Genomic DNA, 20474 nt, shown 5'->3' with positions numbered 1-20474 from the left:
AACTAATCACTGCACCAACACTGTGGCTTTGGATGACACTCAGCGAGTCACTCAAAACACTCAAGATTGAAAAGCAGCTCAGCTTCCCGGCCACTGAGCAAGTTCACCACTTCACCACAAAGTCAGCTGCAGTTGTAATTTAGGAAGAAAAAGGAGGATGAAAAAATGTAATATTACCAGTCCAGTAAAACACATTTGACTAGACTGGTAATATTCAATTGTTGTGGGAGAGCTTATATTTAGATCAAAAATCTCTTTAAGGGATTAATTTGTCGTATGCTCCTCCTGTCTTAATCTCGGATGTTATGAAATGAATTTGTCCACGTCGTCCTTGTCCAACATCTTCTGCCAGGAACTTTGTCTCATGAAGCCAGGTGGACATTCTTGGTGTATCATTAGGGGAATCATTTAGACGTTCCATTCACTGAAATTGGTGGAAAAACAAAATGAAACTGTCAGCGTCTAAATGCTGATCCACACATGATCTGAAGTACAAAAAAAAAAAAAAAATCATACACAAACGTGATCCACTATGTATTCACAATGTATACACACAATTTATTGATGTCTATGGTGATGGTGAGGCTCTGCACGGTATATAATTCAATATTGTGAACTACAGTAAGACTTTCACATGTAGCTGGAACTTCAGCACTTTGCAGTTTACAACATTTTCTTTCACTTACTATTAAATCATGCCCCAGGGATATTACAGCAACTCACTTTAGAAAGGTTAATGCTACCTATTGTAAATAGCTTTCCAGCCTGACTACACTTGGTTAATAGCGCATGGGAACATTTCCCCAAAGTATGACGAGAGGATTCCTTGATAAAAAACACATGACAACACATGCACATTGTACGAGAGTCTGATTTGACTGATGCAGTGAGGCAAATGTTTATCTATAGGAATTGTACATTGATATTTTAAACAATATAGTGGAAAACACTGATTGTACAGTACAAAATCAGTTGGAGCCCTTGAATGATTGCATTCATAGTTGAAAACAAGAAATGTAGCCTGAACTTTGGCATTTGCAATTTTTTCCTCTTTTTTTTTCCTTTTCTATTTTATGCACATCGCAACACTTTCAGGGTTTATAGTTGACAAACATAAAAGTTGGTCATCTGTAACATATTCAATGTTTATATTCAAGAAAGGAGAATCACACATCCTGTGTATTGTAAAACAAACTCCATGGCCATAAAAAAAAAATGTAGAAACACAAAAATTCAATAAAACACTGAGGTAAATGTTCATTTGGCTGATAGTGAATGATTAACTGGCACGTGATAGGATGACTACTGCTACAGGAATGATACCTAATTAATTTTTGCTAGAGGCTAAAGTCCAATTAAAAGTATCAAAAGTTGCCCATCTGGTGAGGGAGGTGTAAATTACTTTTTAAAAGCTGCTAGAAATGTGTAAACCCTTTCGTAATTATGCATTTACAAAACTAAAATTCAGTAGTTTCTCTTAACTTTCCCTTTAACTATTAAATAACCGTAGCAGAAAGAAAAAAAAACAGTCATAACATAAGTGACCGGACAAAAGAAAGCTCATTAAAGAGGAAGACAACAACATAACAGGAAACATCAGCCATGGCAACAGTATCCAAAAGACAAGTCTGTTTATGAGACATTTATAGATCGTTGGCAGGATGGTCCGCACTCTGACAGGAAACATTTCATATCCTATTGTCCACATACACATACAGTTCATTCAGCTCTGCTTTTTAAGTTATTCTGTGATTATCCCACAGCAAGATGTAGTTCAAGTGTGCTGCACTATACAGAGACCCTGCCTGTTTCTGACATCTCACCTCCAGGCTGTAAAAACCAGGGTCAGCAGTCACTCATCCAGGCCTGGTCTAAGTCAAACACCTGGATCTGCTTCCTATCTGTCAGCGTCTTTCCGTCTCTCTCAGGGCAAGTGTTCATTCACACCCAATTAGGATGTGATCAGTGTAACATCACTGCTGTCCACCACCAGAAGAACCATGCAGTCCAGGACAGAAATAGTGCTGGTGGTGGTGAACCGGTGGCCAGGGGGCAGGGGGATGGAAATTTGAGAAGTGCGTGTGTGTGCGTCTTGTGCATGCTTGTGGATCTCTTTTGTGCCATGGGGAGGAGGGGTGGAGAAAGAAGGCGGTTGCTTTAAACAAGAATGTGTTCATTTTAAGGGAGAGGGGGGAGGCTCTGAGCTCAATTCGTCTGCCTACTGAAACACTGTTAGAGGATTTCTCATCATTTAAAAGCACCAAGGAGGGGGACAGGGTGAGAGAGAGAGAGAGAGAGAGGTGCAGTTGAGAGAGACAGCCTCTTAGAGCTGTGAGGCAGAAGTGATGGATTCAACCCACAGAAAAGTGACAGTCTTCTCCTAACGGGCCACAGGAAGAACACAACCTGCCCCGGACTCACAACATTTATCAGGGAACTACCTCCACCATCCTACTGAAGTTACCAGTTGTCTCTTGAAAGTGCTCCAACCTTTTTCAAGTGGATTTTGAAACAATCTACTCAATGTTTACTGAAGAGTTCCCAGCAAGTTCAGCTTCTGTTGGGCTAATGATAGTCTTTTAATAACAGTCTTCACAGATAAGCTACCTCTTCACTAGTGGAATGAACTGAGGTGACAAAGAGTGAGTAACTAGACAGCAGACTTTGAGAACAGGACACAGGCATGCAGCTTTTACATTTGGGATGACTCTCAACCAGGAGAAGCTTCAATCATCTCAGGCAGGAGGACAAGGCAACTGAGGGAGCTTCATCAATATTCTATCGTTATTTGTAAGTATTGTGTAATATTTGAATTATATTTATCTCATATATTTGTTTAATTTAATAGAGACACTGCACATTACATCAATTCACTGCATTGATCAATTTCCCACCCTTGTAAAAAATGATCTGAGTGAAAATGATGGCCTGTCTTAGTGAGACACAAGTTGTTGGTTAGCTCAGACTCAGTCAGCCAAGTGGCATTTCTAACATGATGGCAAAGCAATTATGTGGTCATTTCGTTTATCTGATGGACGCCAGACTGTGACTGTTCCCTCTCGAACTGCTGCACTGCATGATTTCCTTTAATCCTGAATTCAGCGGTTGTCATGCAACATCTAGTGTCTGACTCACTGTTTGTTGCCAACGGTTAATTCTACTCTCTGATTACTAATCAGACGGATGGACTCTGTTAAAGAGAGTTTACCATAGCGCATGGGGATGCTGGGGCGCAGGCTCCCAAGGCATAGCGCTTTTACACTACTGATAAAACACTGTGAAAACACAGGAACCTAAAAGTGTAAAAAAAGTTGTGATATCAAAAGCTGCCACTTGCTTCTAAAAAAGAATAAAAGATAAAGTGTACTATGTCAGGCAGTGTGCAGCTTCAGGATGTTCCCCTGGGCTCAAGAGGACAGGGAAGCCGTGAAATGAATCCCGTCTTTGTTTCTGTTGCCAGGCTAGTGTTTGGATAAGGCAGCTTTGAGGTAGCATGCTGGAACTTATCGAAACAATTTGCAAGACCCCCTGCTTCCCTGTCTGACTCAGATCACAACGGAGGTAGGGCAAGAGAGACAGGACCAAACCTAAATTCCAGAAAAAACTTTACCTCTCCTGTTAAATGGAGAGTCAAAACAAACACTGAGCAGGTAGTTGAGATTAATTATGTTCCAAATGTAATGTTACATGCTTACAAGGATTACATGCTTCAGGAAAGAATGAGGTCACCCTCTAGGTAAGGTAATAGGACAGATTACCATGAGCAAATTTAATTTGACTCTGATCCAACACATATTGGGTGTCAAGCAGGAGATTGCATGTTCTAAGTGGAGTTGGCACTAATTTAAACATGCAGCACCAGCAAAGTGCCCACTTCTTTTTGGCTACTGACAAATTAGGTGCTTTGTAGTCTTGTTGTGATCTCCTGCTGTAGTTGATGATGATGTGATTATGAAGCATTCACATAGAAAATAGGACATTGGGTTATGAATTGGGTCAGTAGATACAGTACGTCTTATAGGTGCGGTGGGAATAAAGAGAGTAATGGTCCGGTGTCTGAAGGGCGTAGCTCTCACCGTCTGCCACAACCACCAACTCTACATGTGTGTAAGCCAGCTCACACTAATGAGGTGACAAAGAATGTGAGGAATGCCATGCTCATGCTGAAATGAGAGGGGCTGGGGAGCGAGACATCAACCAGTCTGAGCCAGGCTGCCCACCTTCTAATTAATATGTGCTGAGCATGACCAAAAAGGCTGGAGCTGGTCAGAGACACACTGACCTACACGCTGCACCTGCCTATCACACTTGATTTCACATTCAGTGAAATCCGCTAAGAGGAGTCATGTAAACACAGACTTACCACCTGAAAACAGTAAAACCAAAACATTTTGGTGTGAAGAAGGCTTGAGGAAAATATCCATGGGGAGCTGCCAATCAAATTAAAATGAGAATGGCAATTCCGCCTTTAGGTCCTGTGATGAGTGGGCTCAACTACCCATTAAAGGTTTTAGAACTTGAAATTTTGTGTATCTGAAATAAAACATTGCAGTCATTCACAACTTTGAATTAGTTTGCTTTGGTTTCATCTTCTGTTCAGCTCATCCCAAACCAGATCAATGAGGTTAAAGTGGAGATTGTGCTGCTCTTCATCATGTGAAGCTCCGTGTGGTTCTTTTCTTCTCATGCTCAAAGCTGTTTTAGTTAACAAACTTTTAATCCCTAAAAAAAGGATGTTTGCTATGGAATTCACTTATATTTTCAGGTACAGTGATGAAAAATCTTTTTTACCTTGAGCGGTTCAGTGGTTACCTTTCTACCATCAGGTTATTCACTGTACCTGATCTGCATAAATAAAAGGGGTGTTTTGAAACTTTTGACTGGTATTTTATACGACACTTAAACACCAGTTAATCATTAAAGCTTTTGGCCAGTCAATAGCAGCTTGTTAAAGGGAACTGATTATGGGACAATGATGAGCTGTGGGGGCTGTTACCAGCAAAGACGGAGGAGGAGGCTTTCTGTTGTTCCCTCTGGCAGACTGTGGATGGGTTAATAACAGGCTGTCTCTGTTGGGGCAGATGGGACTCTCTCCGGTTCCTGGGAGACTGAGCCCAATGAGTGTTGTTGTTTAAACACACACATTAACCACAAAACTCTGTTACAGACACGCACATACGGCATGCGAGTGCACACAAACACATTTCATCACAAGCTGCAAACATTTTCCCCTCAGCTTTGAAGTGTAGTGAGGCCTAGAGCAGGAGATTCCAGGCTAACAATGTCCAACATGGGACTCCTCAGCAGCAGGGGCAAATCACACAGCATTTCTCAGAGACAGAGCTCATGTTCCGAGGGCAGAAACCACAGGAGCCACGAGCTAAATACAGTCATCAGCACTATTACACATTACACAGGACAGGCTCTGAACGGCTCGGTTATCTTGGTATGAGCATACATGCAAGATAGTATTAGTGATTTCATTAAGATATTTTAAGTGATGATAATAACTATCTATTTGCAGGGTGTGAAAACTATTCTACATTATATTTCCATCAATCAGCATTTGCAGAGGTGATGTCATACAACCAGGCTTTTTAGCAGGGTTAATAGTAAAAGATCTTTCATGGTAAATCTAAAATGGAAACTAGACTCTTGTGGTTATTTTATTCATATTCCAGCAAATGACTTGGGTACTGTGTAAGGAAAATACATACAAGAATCAGACTCAACATTTCTGTGCAGCGTATGGTCATTTCTTTTGCCTCCGTAACTATAATATCAAAAAGGCCAACAGGTTACATAATAGCAGTATACAAAATTAGTTTCCAGTAAGAAAAAGTGTTTACGCATTTTATTCAGATGAAGCCAAAAGGGTTGAATGTGCCAAGTTCATGTTCTTGGAAAGTGCCGCATTTCTCTTCTCCGTGTCTTCGACCTAATGTGCTGGCACCATGCCTGGATTAGCAAAACAAAAAATTTCAACTCTCTTACCAGTTTTATCTTTCACACAGAGATAAACTTTGACAAATACTTGCAGAAACCCTTGTTAGATTGGCAATCTTGGCAATCCTTACGCAGCTCTTCAAGAATCAAGCCAGTATAGACCTCACTACATCGCTTTCTGATTAGACAGGCCCCCCCACTGACTCTGGGGAGGTGTTAAACAGGAGTCCACTGTAATCCAATATGCAGTAGCTTTCAAATAAGGTGCCCCAGGAGTTCAAGGCCTTGTCATCCACACAGGAGTTACATTCTCCTCAGCAATGAGTGGTTACTAATAACACCGCAATATCATCAAAAATTGCCTGCACTTATTTTTCTATTAAATTGTCTATGAATTCAGAATGAACCAGCTCACTCTCATTAGTTCTTGAGGAAGATTATGGGTTATGCCACAAGGTCCAATCCGATTTGATCAAAAGTGAACACAGACACAGGTAATGGTAATGTTATGTAATTAGATTATTCAGCATTCTTGATGGTTAAAGTAAGCTTTTAGTCTAACAGTTATATCAGAAACAGACATGTTCAAAGAGGATACATCACTTATGATTAATTCCCTATTAGTGTCTGCATGCAACTTATTTCCCTTACTGAAGACTGATGCAACACAATCAATATTTTAAGCAGCTCCATGAATAGAATCATCTGGTGGTGCTTCAAATTTTCCATAAGCAAAGATGTCCAGGCCTGCAGAGGGGGAGTAGATGGGAGGGTTGCTTTGTGTCACGAACAAGCAGTGGCAATCACCCAAAAAGAACCTGAGCCAGTACAGCAAGCTAAGCTAAACACAGTTCCCTAACAGCAATGTATCTGACTCGAGAGATCAGCACATCATTTGACGTAATAAATATTTTTCTTAGGGCCAGTGAGGGGATTAGTCACTTTCAAACAGCTTGTACAACATGGATCTGATAGAAGAAAGCTGATTTAAACAAACCAGGATCAAGGCTCTGTCATGGAGAATAACAGCAGTCAGTGAGGCACTCCGAAAGACAAGTCGGCAATTTCCTCTCAAATCAAATCTTTTTCAGTAGCTCTTATTTTTGGGAGCTGTAATAACCTCCAGCTTTGCTTAATCTGAGATGTGTAGGAACAGGACATCGGCGCCTGCCTGCTCCTAGCAGGTAGTAAAGTAGTGGACCAGTGTGGCCAGCCTTCTTCTGGTCTCCATTAGCATAGCTTTGAAGCACTCCATTGATGCCCTGTCACAATGCATACATCCCAATCCTGAGAGCTTTTAATCAGAGGCAGAACAGGTAGTGAGTAGGTACTCAAAGATCAAGCTTCTGCTTACCAACTACAAACGTTTACAAAAAATGTTTTCACTACAATACAATCATGTTCTCAATTTTCCTATCCATTCTTCCCAGGCTTTGGTAACTTGGACACACTCATGGAGACCCCTTCCATGGTCCTGCTGGGACTCCTTATTTTTGGACTAGCCTGTGGCATTCAACTGACTCAGGGAAGTCCATCTGACAACAGCCGTGGCAGGACCCAAGAATTTGAGAGCAGTGAAGATGGTTTTGAGAGAGAGTTTCTCTATGCCAGGAGGAGCAAACGTGCTCCAGCTGACCAGCAGCAGGACAAATGCTCCTACACTTTTATAGTGCCACAGCAAAAAGTGACAGGAGCCATCTGTGTCAACTCCAAGGAGCCAGATGCTATGCTGGAGAATCGGGTCAACAAACAGGAGCTAGAGCTGCTGAATGTGGAGCTACAGAAACAAAAGAGGCAGATCGAGACCTTGCAACAATTAGTAGAGGTGGACGGGGGCATTGTCAATGAGGTCAAGCTTCTGAGGAAGGAGAGCCGAAACATGAACTCGAGAGTCACCCAGCTGTACATGCAGTTGCTCCATGAGATCATCAGAAAGAGAGACAATGCCCTGGAATTGGCCCAGATGGAGAACAGGATCTTGAACCAAACCTCTGAGATGCAGCATCTCACCAGTCGATACAAAGATCTCGAGCACAAGTACCAGCACTTGGCTTCTTTGGCCACTAACCAATCAGCTCTTATTGTCCTGTTGGAGGAGCAGTGCCAGAGTCGCCCTCCCCCTCGTCATGTGCCCATCCCCCAGCCAAGACCTCAGCCCCCTCCACCATCACCGCCCGTTAATAAGCCTTACCACCCACCTGTCCTTCCACGAATAAACAACCCAATCAGCAACGAGATCCAGAGTGACCAAAAGTCACCACCTCTTCCAACAATGCCCGCTGGCACACACAGCCCCTCCACCACTGACAAACCCTCTGGTGAGTCTAACAAAGTCCAATATGAACTTTTATTTTATGCAGTCTTATCAGACATACCAGATGCCATCACAAACAGTAATCACAAACAAAGGATTGTCTGTCTTAATCATTAATCACAAGACAACCACTCATTCTTCATAGCCAATTTAAATGAGTCCCACGTATTCCCAGAACAAAAGGCCTAAGAGAGAACAAAAATTCTGTTGTCCACCGCCTTTTGAGATGCATATTATCTAATTGCCATGATACAACTCACACAAAGCACATTAGCAAGGTAAATACATGTGCCTTAATAGATAGCTGGATCTAAGCCCATGGGCATTGGAACACAAGTTAATGGATTTGTTGCACTAAATAGCCTGTTGCTATCTTCAGAAAAAAATGGCACATCAGGGGAACAAACCTGGGAGATTTTTCCATTTACATGTTGTGCTACTGCTTGCAATTTTCACTAAGCTGCATGTGAACGGGAGCCTTTGTGTAGAAATTTTCAAAGGAGGCAAATAATTTCCTTCGCACAGCAACCAACACCCCAAAAGTTACATAAACCCTTAACACGAACAGAGCACAACACACAATGCAGGAGTAGAGGGAGAGACCTGAAAGAGGAACACAGAGACACAGAGGGATAGAGTCAAAAAGGGGAGGGCGTAATGTAGGAACAGAAAGAGATACCGGCAGTCAATGATGTCATTTGTTCCACCAGGCAAGAATCAGTCATATGTTCCACCAAATCAGCAGACTTTATCAGGCAGAACAGAGCAGGGCAGCACTCTGGCTTGTATCTGCTCAACAGAGACATTCCTGAGAGCAAAAGGATGGCATAAGACAGATCATTCACAGTGAATTCATTAAACCAATAGCAATCATGTTATTGAGACAACTGGGTAGTCACTTATAGCTCTGTCAGCTGAGCAAGACTTCATGACGTGTTTTGTTTCATACACATAATTTGTCCTCATGTCTTGCAAACTCCTGATGCCCCACGTCCCTCACGTCTAACATTTCGTGTGACACCCTATTTTCGTTTTTTGTTTGTTTCCATTGTATATAAACTCTGTAATCTGTTCCAGCTGGTAAACCATACAAGTGTGACATCTTTATAACTTAAACTCTTCACACCAATTGAAGCCAGGGCGCCAAAAGCCTTATTAGTGTTTTTCCAGCTCTACTAGGTTTGGAATAAAATCATAATGGCACACAGGCAAACTGTTTTGCACAATTAAATCCAGTTAAGTGGTACTGACTTTGCATGAAAACATTGGTAGCATGAATTCTAATGCTGCAGAATAATGAAGGGCTGTAGTTTGTATAATTTGAAACACAAAAACCAAAGCAAAAGTAGGTAGAATAATAATCCCAGTCTATAAAGCACAGATGATCGAAATGTTTGCTCCTGTTTCATCATCCAGTAGTCAGGATTCCCTTTGCCCCTCATGCCTCTGTTTCTTTTGGCTGCACAGCCGGCAGCCATTTCCCTTATGAGAGAAGCAGCCAAAGTCAATTCTACTGTTAAAATGAAAGCGTCTGCTGAAAATAGGAGTTTCCTATGGCAGAGTATAACATCTCTTTGTGTCACTGACTTTTTCTCAATTTCAAGTTTTTAATAAAATACAGCAACCAAATTTTACATGTTAATAGGGGTGTAATGAATTTCCGAATCCAAGGTTTGGTTCAGACCCTTGGTTCAGTTCATGCCTTGATTTCTTTTCCTTTTTTTTGGTTATTTTCCATCTTTAGCCTAACCTTTAACACAGGTGTATCTCTATAGACTAACTGTATAGTTGGAGGACCAGATTATGGAGCTAGAATCCCTTTGGTTTCCATTTCAAGTCGGCCAACCACGTTTGAGCAGACTTTGAGCAGTCTGTTTAATTTATCTGCATTCATAAGCAGATTGGTGTTAATAGAGTTAAAACTGTGACAAAACGTATAGCTGTGGGTTTTATGTAGAGAAACATTCTGACTTATGTATAAAATAAACAGACAATTTACAGACAATAGCCGATGGGCTCTGAGATTGCCACAGGTATGATCACTTAATGATTGGATGTTAAGGGTCACATGACGCACCCTCTTGGGCATAATATCTTTTTATTTACATGTGTTATTGTGTTACTTGTGAGAAGAAACAATTGTGCAACACTTGGGGCTAAGGTAACATGGCTGTGTTAAAGTATCACAAAGCACTATTATGGATGTTTGTATCATGTCTCAGTTTCAGAATGGTTGCTATAGATGTAATGTCATCTCTGTTCAGGTCCATTTAAGGATTGTTTGCAGGCTCTGGAAGATGGCCACACTGCCAGCGGTATGTGCCTGGTAAAGCCAGAGAATGCCAACCGGCTTATGCAGGTGTGGTGTGACCAGAGACATGACCCAGGTGGCTGGACTGTGATCCAGAGGAGAGTGGATGGCTCTGTCAATTTCTTCAGAAACTGGGAGACATACAAGGTGCAACAACCTCACACCAAATCAAGGGACTCATAGTTTGGAGGTTAGCTGGTGCCTCATGTAGGGTTTATTGACACTAACCAGATGTGAACATGTAATGACTAGGTAATTGTTAAGCTTTCAAAGTGTCTGATATAATACCTGCGTCAGTGACTGCCTCAGCCTTATGACTCTTAAGTCGGTTTGTCATTGTAAAATAAAATAAAAACTAAAATAAAAAGTGCTGGAATATTGGACCTAAGTATCCCATTAGTTGATTCTGGCAGCATTTCTGTTTTTTAAGCCTGGACCAGAAATTATCTGGAAAAAAAGGGCTGTGGTATTTATTTATCTTTTTCTAAGGAAGCCCTCACAGGAAAAAGCAATTCATTGGTAAATAATTGTTTGCAGGCCAACACTTAACAAGGGTCCTGATTAAATCTTAGCTGAGGGCAACAATGGAGACATTTCCATGACATTTCCAAAAACCTTTTAACCACATGAGATCTGAAATGTCATTTGTAAACTCATCAGAAGGGGTGTTTCCATGACTCAAAGCATGTGCAGGGCGGGGGACACCACAAACCAACTTCCAGTATGACCAGAGACAGAATAAAGCAAGAGAAGAGTCCAGAAGGAGGGATTTCATAATATACACACTTACGCACATCCTGTTGTGTTTTCAATAAACAATATAACAGTGTAAATCTAGACACATGATACGAGCTATAAACCAGACTCAGAGGGTCCATTTATAATCATGTTCCTTGACAATAAACAACCCCATATAACAGTTAAACTCATAATTACCACCAGATCTCTGAGCGAGGACCCTGAATTATACCCCAGACATCCGAACTAACTGTTCAAAACTTTTCAAAGAGCATTTACTAAAGTTTTCTCAATCATTCTGACAATATTTTTCCTATCACTGCACTTTACAGCAAGGTTTTGGCAATATTGACGGCGAGTACTGGCTGGGTCTGGAGAACATCTACTGGCTGACTAACCAGGGGAACTACAAACTGCTGGTCACACTGGAGGACTGGTCTGGCAGGAAGGTGTTTGCGGAGTATGCCAGCTTCAGAGTGGAGCCTGAAGCCGACTTTTACAAGCTAAGGGTGGGCCGTTACCATGGCAATGCTGGAGACTCCCTCACCTGGCATAACGGCAAACAGTTCACAACACTGGACAGAGACCATGATGCATATACAGGTAAAAACATGAAGGATACTAAATGTTAAACTGGATACATCTGGGCAGTCATAAACCAACTATTAACATGATCACAATGTATGTTGTCTGACTGTTTATTTATTCATCTTTCTAGGCAACTGTGCCCACTACCAGAAGGGAGGATGGTGGTACAACTCTTGTGCCCATTCAAATTTGAATGGAGTTTGGTACAGGGGAGGACACTACCGCAGCCGCTACCAAGACGGAGTCTACTGGGCTGAGTTCAGAGGAGGGGCCTACTCACTGAAGAGAGTGGTCATGATGATCCGTCCAAACCCAAATACCTTTCACTAGGCATCCATGGAACAGACACTGTACTGTATTTCTCACTGAAAGAAAACCTTCACATCTCCTAACATCCATGCAAATGGTATCTCTTGTCTAATGGAGTGGCACCAGGCTAAGCCTAGTAAAAAGAACGATAACGTGGAAAGTACAATATCAAAATATCAGGCTGATATATTGATCCCTCAAGACAATTCAAATGTGTGTACTGTTATTCAGGTGTCTCTACAACTCAGTTAAGATGTGCTCCTTGCACAGGAGTTGTTTTAAAAACAGTGCGTTCATTTGATCGGAGTGAGAAATACCATGTGAACCTAATTTGAGATGAGAAGACCTGATTACAAGCATTCAGTAAATATGGATCCTCAAATAAATATATATATTTAGTATGTATGTCAAGTTTTGTTTTGTTTTTTTCGCAGTTGGAAGAAAATGAGGTTGACACAGGAAATGTATCCGGTGACTTAATTTCACTCAAAATACATCTTCAAATTATAGGAACAGTATCATTTTCTGTGTAATGCACAGGCCAGGTTTATCAATTACAATAAAATGTACCTTTTCAAACAATGAAAAAATTGTTAATAAAAATAACCGAAGCTACCAATAACAAAAAATCCATTCTATCAGAATTTGTGGAATAGATTCTATAATACTTGCTTTGAAATGACTTGAACAGGTATTCAATCTGCTTGTATAAACCAAGCACTGTATTTACTGTATAAATCTAGTGGTTTGTTGATGTCAATAGATCCAACACATTGCGTATGTACATAAGATATTTGTAATATAATGTATTAAAACCTGTTATGTCACTAATAATTTGGAATAAAATATGTACAGCTTGTGTGCTTTTCTTTGTTCTCTTGTTATAAGTCACAACTAAAGCTAGCGATCAGCAATAACAGCTTCCAGCAAACTAACATTTATACTTTTTTTAAAAAGTGAAAGAGAGAGATACATGCATACGTCTGGCATAAGACCGTTATAACTATATTGTGTTTCTCAAGGCTTCCATTTAACTTAAATTACATTCTTTAGCCAATGTCACTTGATGACAGCAGTCATTAATATTCATACAATGTGACACACATTTGCAATCAGAAGAGAGCGACACCAAGATCTGTGATGATATGTTCATGCATTGACATATTTATCCTTGTTAAGATCACACTCCTGCTCTCAGGACAGGAAGAGAAAAGACCATAAGCCACTGTTTGGGACTCTTAGGTACTAATGCATTAATTATGATAATATTAGTACTAGTCAAACCATCTCTATAAATTATTTTATGCATACACTGAGACATACTGAGGTTACACCCTAATGTATACTTTTAATGCACAACTTCTTGGTTGTTATCTCCCTAAAAATAAATGTATTATCAACATTATATGTCTCTCAATATATTAAAGCATGGGAGGAGAAATAAATGAATATAAAAATATAAAATATAAACCCATGATATGACAACAATTTTTGATTAAGTGAAAGAATATAATTTTCCACTTGAAGTAACAATGTGGAAAATGCAGTGTTTGTATTGTGAATAAAATAAGAATCTCAGTAAAACATTCCAAAATTAATTGTATGGTATAAATTACTATTATAATAAAATAAAATAAATTTACTTTGTACACTGCTAATCTTTTGAGGGTTGTAGGGATGCTGAGGTTAAAACAATTAATTAAATTGACTGTAATTGTATTATTTTGTGAAATATTAATATCACCAATATTTTATTTTCCATATGTGCTCCAAAAATAACTCGATTTACAGAACATGCCTCCATCATGCAGCAACCATAGCTTTAAACAAATATGATTTTAAATATGTCCTGCAGTGCAATACCTTCATTTCTGCTTTCATTTGCAATAAACTGAATTCTTGAAGCTCAGTATCAAATAATGTTTCATAATACCATTATGAAAATACATTTCATACATGAACTGCAGAGTGCATTATTAGATCTGATTGAATAAAAGCATGTCTCAAACATTATCACCACTGTCAGTGTTTGCATACAAAGCCAGTACACAGAGGAACAACAAATGAAATGTGACAAGCTTGTAAAACTAATGCATCCACCAGACCCCTCCACTGCCTGCAGAAATCACCTTTACTTCATTATGTGTCAATGACATTTCCAAAGACAGCTGGAAAATAAAACAAGAACGAGTTTAAACAGAAATGAACCAAGCTCCATTACTTTCATTTTGTGACTAGATTTGAGATGAAGAAGGTTTGGACAGTTTAAAGAGCAATGGAAATCAATTCAGTATGAATTCCTGTGACCGACTACGTGTGATCGTCTGAAGAGACCAATAATCAACAGAGCAAAATGTTGCGTGTTCCATTTAAATTCCCCCACTCCAAATAAAAGTTAACATATCATGTTAGCATTCTGTGCTGCCAGAGTGAAGATGGATGCTTATGTGATTGTAGCCAGAACACTTGTCCTACATTAAAACGACAAACATTGGCTGTTAAAACTGACTCATAAGTCAAAAAGTGAAAAAGCTTCTCTCCTGTGACAGAGAGGCTTTGGATTGGACAAAGGAAGACATCCATTACTGGGACTGTCACTGTTGTCAGCTGTGTTTCTACTAAAGATGGATGGGACTGTAAAGTGCACCTTTTACCGAAGTCTTCTGTCTGGCAAGACAGTTCAACACTTTTTATCGAAATTACATAATAAACCAGTTAAGGTCTGCTTTGTCAATTAACCAAATCGTGGTAAAGCAGAGGACGGTGTTTCATCGTCTCCATAAACAGAGACGACAGACTCTTTGGATGCCGAGTACGTCTGAGGACTCACCACCATGGAAAACCTTCAGTAAGGGAGGCCTTTGCAGCCCCCACTCCTCAACCAACATGGAAAACCATGAGCTGACACAGTGCTCACTCAGCACAAAGAGAACCGCATTTCCTGAGCCTTCAAACCTGAACCTTCAAATTGGCATGTATTGTTGTTTCACATCTGCAAAAGTCCATGTCCTTGAATACTTTGAATGGAACCATTTTTAACTTTCCTGTGCTCTCATGAATCGTTTTTTTTTACTCCACCTTTTGAGTAAATGTAGTCAAACCACAGTACAATCTTTTCATTGGGGCCTTTAACCACACACATTGCAACCCTCCAGTCTGAGCAAATGTAGTCATCCACAAATGGACTACACATGTTACGTAAGTATGATTAATTGTTAATTACTAAAAGCTCTGCCAAATGATTCATGGATTGAGCTAAACATTACAGGATTAGAACAATCACACAACAATGTGACCCTTGGATAACTTAAACTTGCATGTGAAAATCATTCAGAGCTTATAAAGATGTTCAGGATGTGTTAAATGTTTTCACATCTGTCACAATGAACGGACTGTGTATAGGAAACAGACTGTATATAAAAAGGGAAAACACGTCTCCACGTCCAGAAATTAAGCCATAACTATCTGCTATAATATATAAATATACAAACACTGTTATCTTGCATTGATGACGTCTTTTGGAGCCATCAAATAACTTATTAAAACCAAACTCACCAGTAAAATTAGTATTTGAACATCAGTGTGATAAGATCTACCTTAAATCATGGAACCATTTTTGAGAAAATTTAAATTTAAATTGTACTTTGACTTTAGGTTGATGTCCCATCCATGAAGTATCAAGATACTTTGGCTTCACTGTTGGGAAGCTGTCATATCATCAATCTTTATATAAGGTCTATGGAAGAGGACCTTTCCACTGTATCTTCTTTGGGCATGTTAAATGGTAAAATCTTTTCATGCAAGTAGCCAGCAGACGTACAACATATGGATAAATAATTTTTTCAATTAGGTTGGATCAGAATACACCATATAAAAAGAATCGTTCCTCCTATAAAGACACAGCTATCGAAACACATTTTATGGCGACATTAACCATGAAGTATCTGCAAAGTGGAATCAGATCCATCTTGCTGTCGTCTCCTTTTCAATGTGATCCCTCTATCTTTCCATGATAAATCACTACAGCCTGTCAAAACAAGCTATCATTCCACCATCTGCATCACTTCTGCCATGTCTATGAAGTGTAGTAATCCACTGAGGTGACACAGCAGTAACTTGACAAAACCACACCTCTGAACACCAGAAAATACCAAATAGTGAGATTTCACTAAATGTTACCAAGTCATTTACTCAAACCACTCCCCCTGCTGCTGCCGTTGAATAATTGTAATGCATATGGTCGCTATTAAAAAATAGAAAATAGAAATGCATAATAATGTGGTGAAGCTCCCATTTGGGAGAATAGTCACTTCATTGTTTATTACTTACATAGTGGAACTACTGAGTTTTTTTTTCCATTTTCCAAAAGCTCAGCATTTGAACTGATTTCCAACTGTGGAGATGTGCAGATTTGCTCATAGCTTTACAGCCACATGCCATGACCACTGTTTCATGTTCTTCCAGAACGTCTGTGAGCCCTCTGGGAACTTACAGGAAATCGCTCAGGGACGTACGAGAGGAAAAGTTTCCTCAGCACAATGGAAACTTAAATACTGTAAAGGTGTTACTGTGAATTTTCCAATGGTGCAATAATTCACTACTTGAAAAAACCCAGACATCTTTACTGTTAAACCAATATACATCTTTTACAGTCAATGTAATAGGTTGAATCTTTCAGGAACTGAACAGTGATACTTCATTTTTTCCGCATGCAGCATGTGACCTTTCAAACGGTACATTTTCATCTCGTTCAATAATTGCTCACAGATGTAAAAACCAAAGACACACATGCAAACTTCATTGTCCTCTGGCATTAGTTTGATAAATTCCATTTTAAAAATTATTTTAAGCAATGAAGTGAAATCATGTCAAAATCTTCAAATATTAAACCAAACTGATATTTTAAATCACAATGCAGGCAAGCATTTTAACAATGTCAATATATATCAAGATGTAAAACCTATTTTAGAGTGCACACCAGAGATTGCGAGAAAAACAAGCATCCTCAACACGCTCTACAGAATCTTTAAAAAGTTTAAAATGACATTCATTCAGGTTAGCATAATATCTAGATTTGATCTGTGAATATGAGATGTATTTTAATGCCAGGTGTTAAATGGAGTCACTGTTGAGGCCTGCCCCATAAGAAACATAAGCCAAACAGCTCAACACAGAAACAGCGATAATCCTTGAAACTATTACTTAACTACTCGCCTGTGGGTTAACATTTCTGGAGCATAGGTCAACTCCAGTATAATAGGGTGACTCAGTTTTTAATAAAGGGAAAATATGAACAACATAAAAGGCTTATAGTTGGAAAAGGAGTGGCTTCTCAGAAGCTGTCAAATGTTCCTCTCTCTGGGTTTTGGTTGATTTGTTGTGCCAACCAACCAAGGCACACTTATCGCAATTCAACTCAGCTTGTCCAGTCATCTGCACAGTGATAGTACAGTTACAGTGCAGGAGATGGGTGTCATTTATCAGTGTTACTATTTATTAGCTAAAAATATGAGGATTAGAAATGATGGTGGTAATTGAGAAAACAATAAATTGGAACATGATATGCTAATGACAAGAGTTGCAGAAAGGTCTGGTTTTGAAACCATTTAACCTCAGCATCTATATTCATTCTTTGTTTATACTGAGTAAAACATACAGTTAAATTCAAGATAAGGCACGCAGGTACACCAAAATGATCCAAAGTCAATAGATGTACTCTGAATGAGCTCTGGTTACATCTTTACATAAAAAGAAAGAGAAATGCTATTATATTATAACATAATTTCTCCCACATAAAAAAAAGAAAGCTATAGTATTCAAGTTTGGTGCTCCCTGATCTTCATTAAAACCCATTGTCACTAAAGGCAATTAATCTGTTTTGTGAACTGAGGTAACAATACCTTGCAGAGCTTCAGCCCATGTGGTGGTGATGTTTTTTTCTCAGTAGGTATTTTGACATGCTACAGTAGGAAAAAACGGATATTACTAATAACAGTCACAGTCAGTCATAACAGTGAGGTCAGTACTTTAAAAAAAAAAAAAAAAGCAGCAAAATTCATTTTATTATCTGCACATGTGTTTTTCCTACTGTGACATGTCAAAATGAACAAGGCCCACTGGAAAAGAATGGAGCCTGGTGTATTAGGGACAGTTACAGAGTTCTGCACAGAATATAATGAGAACCAGCTCAGATACAGCATTGTCTGTGTAAGCCTGGTATCTGAACCACTATCAAGTAATAAAATAATGGTGTCTGAAATGTAGAAAACAAGATGTCCAGCAATGGTAACGTGACTTTTTACAGTAAGAGAATAATGTAGCAGGGAAGACAATTTCAACAGGATAGCTTCAGCAGTTAGGGAGCATTACTCTAGAGCTATATTTACCTGGCAGGCTGTGAGCAACATTACCACATTAACATATGAAACCAAATTAAACTGTTGTGTCAAGCTACCCAAGCAGAAGCAGCCCCATTCATTTACTGTTGCCATTGGTTTCTATTGGTTTCTCCGAATAAGCAAAGCATAGGCAGTGTAGTAACCAAGAAATGTTAGCTTACCTGTTAGCTGTTAGCTTGTCTCCGGTGTTCACCTGAGGAAAACACCTGGGCCGTGCAGGCCTCTCACGCGCGCCCCTGTGGTGACGTGAGTCGGTCCAAAATCCCTCCAGGAGTAAACAAAGTCAAATGACAAAGACATTTTAAAAACCGTCCTCAAATGAATAAGAGAATAGATGAGGTAACAGCAGCAACATTTAGTCGACGTGCACAAATCCTGGTGTAGCGTGTTTGCAGGGACACTGTTCAATCACAACACGTGCGCATCTTTCATTTCCGGCTTCAGTAACGAATTTCCGCGAACCGATCGGTAACCATAGCAACGAGCTGTGAGGTACGTTTTCTCTGGTGTGGGCGTGTCCTCACCAGCACGTGTTGTCTGAGGTGAATGTGTTAGCGGTGTAGCTGCGGGTGGTGGCGCTAGTTCAGTTTATATAAATCTTGTGAGATGATTAATTAGAGAAGAAGGGACACGATAGTTCTGCTGTAGGACCACACTGGGAATTGTTTCTAATCTTCATTGGTGATTATTTAATATTGATTATTTATTCGCAGTTATTGAGATGAATCCACGTAAGAAAGTGACAGGGAGAAATTGCACGTTGCTTTTATAAGACTGGAGAGTGCAATGGAACCCACGGCCTGTTACAATTTAAAATCTTATTCTGTTATGGTGCAAATGAATCTATAAATGTAGAAGAGTAAAAAGTAGCCAACAATATTTTCCTCTGAAATGTAGTGGGGTAGGTTATAAAGTAGGCTATAAAATGAAAATAGTCAACTTGAGTACTTACAATCAAGAACCTCAAAATTGTACTTAAGTGCTGTATTTATTTTCTTTCCACTATTGATTCTCATCTTGTGTAAATGGGAAACTCTTGTCTTTGTTCTCTTCGTTCCCACCAGCTACTCTCCTTCCTCCCAAATCTCTCAACGTGGCAGCATGATACCATAGACTGTATGTATTTCACACATTCAGAGTAGTGGGGTGTTTTTTCAGTACGACTAAAGAGTTCTCTGCTATACGCCGCTATACTTTAATTCTCAGTCAGATACAGTCATAGCTGGAGTCACTTCTGTATCATCCCTGTTACAATAATGCCATATAGCATAGTTGACTGTTTTCATAATAATAATAATGATATTTGTATATTTGTATTGTAAAGCTCCATCTATTTCACAAGAGTCAGTAAAATCAGTGACATTATGTTTAAGGGAGTAACAAGGATTCAAACATCTTGTTACTATTGAGATTTCAATCAATGAATTTATCATGTTATAACACATCATGTCACAGAAACTCCAGCAGCAAGCAGGTAAGGTAACCTGCCACTATGGGCCATGACCTGTCCTGAACTTTGAGATACCAAGTGGTTTGCAGTTTTGAAACTATGGGTGCACTGCTGCATGACATCAACAAAAGTCCAACAAAGCTGTTTACTGGGAAGTGAACACCCAACAGTCATGTTCTAGTTGCAACACTGCCACAACAGAAGTAATGATCGACCCTAGAGTACAAATTTAAATCTATACCTATCAGTTATGCACTCTCATCTGACTGTTAGGATTTCTGTAACTGAGAGCCGCAATACATCATACCCATAGAATGCAGTTAAAGACCCCTTGTGGAAACAGGGCTGCCTCGGGTTTCCTGGCCTTGTATCTTGTGGTTCTCTTTATTCTCATATTCCACTGAACAGAGCAATTCTGCA

The 20474-nt window shown here is 39.6% G+C and overlaps 1 protein-coding gene and 1 long non-coding RNA gene across 2 annotated transcripts; one reads left to right on the top strand and one right to left on the bottom strand.

The window, feature by feature from the left end:
* Window positions 1–2232: 2232 nt before the first annotated feature.
* Window positions 2233–13065, top strand: angptl2b (angiopoietin-like 2b). The gene is made up of 5 exons (XM_020093844.2): window positions 2233–2790; window positions 7377–8264; window positions 10525–10718; window positions 11642–11912; window positions 12028–13065. Exons 2-5 carry the CDS (start codon window positions 7400–7402, stop codon window positions 12225–12227), a joined length of 1530 nt encoding a protein of 509 aa, XP_019949403.1. The 5' UTR covers window positions 2233–2790; window positions 7377–7399; the 3' UTR covers window positions 12228–13065.
* LOC109633779 (uncharacterized) lies at window positions 4713–19074 on the bottom strand. The gene is made up of 3 exons (XR_002203018.2): window positions 18766–19074; window positions 8940–9068; window positions 4713–5958 (listed from the first exon to the last, which is right to left on the bottom strand). It is a non-coding gene; the product is annotated as an uncharacterized lncRNA (long non-coding RNA).
* Between the last annotated feature and the right edge of the window lie 1400 nt (window positions 19075–20474).

This window comes from Paralichthys olivaceus, chromosome 4 (genome assembly GCF_024713975.1).
Source record: "Paralichthys olivaceus isolate ysfri-2021 chromosome 4, ASM2471397v2, whole genome shotgun sequence".
NCBI classification, from domain to species: Eukaryota; Metazoa; Chordata; class Actinopteri; order Pleuronectiformes; family Paralichthyidae; genus Paralichthys; species Paralichthys olivaceus.
The sequence above is the reverse complement of the archived record's forward strand: the minus strand, read 5'-3'. Positions and strand labels throughout refer to the sequence as shown.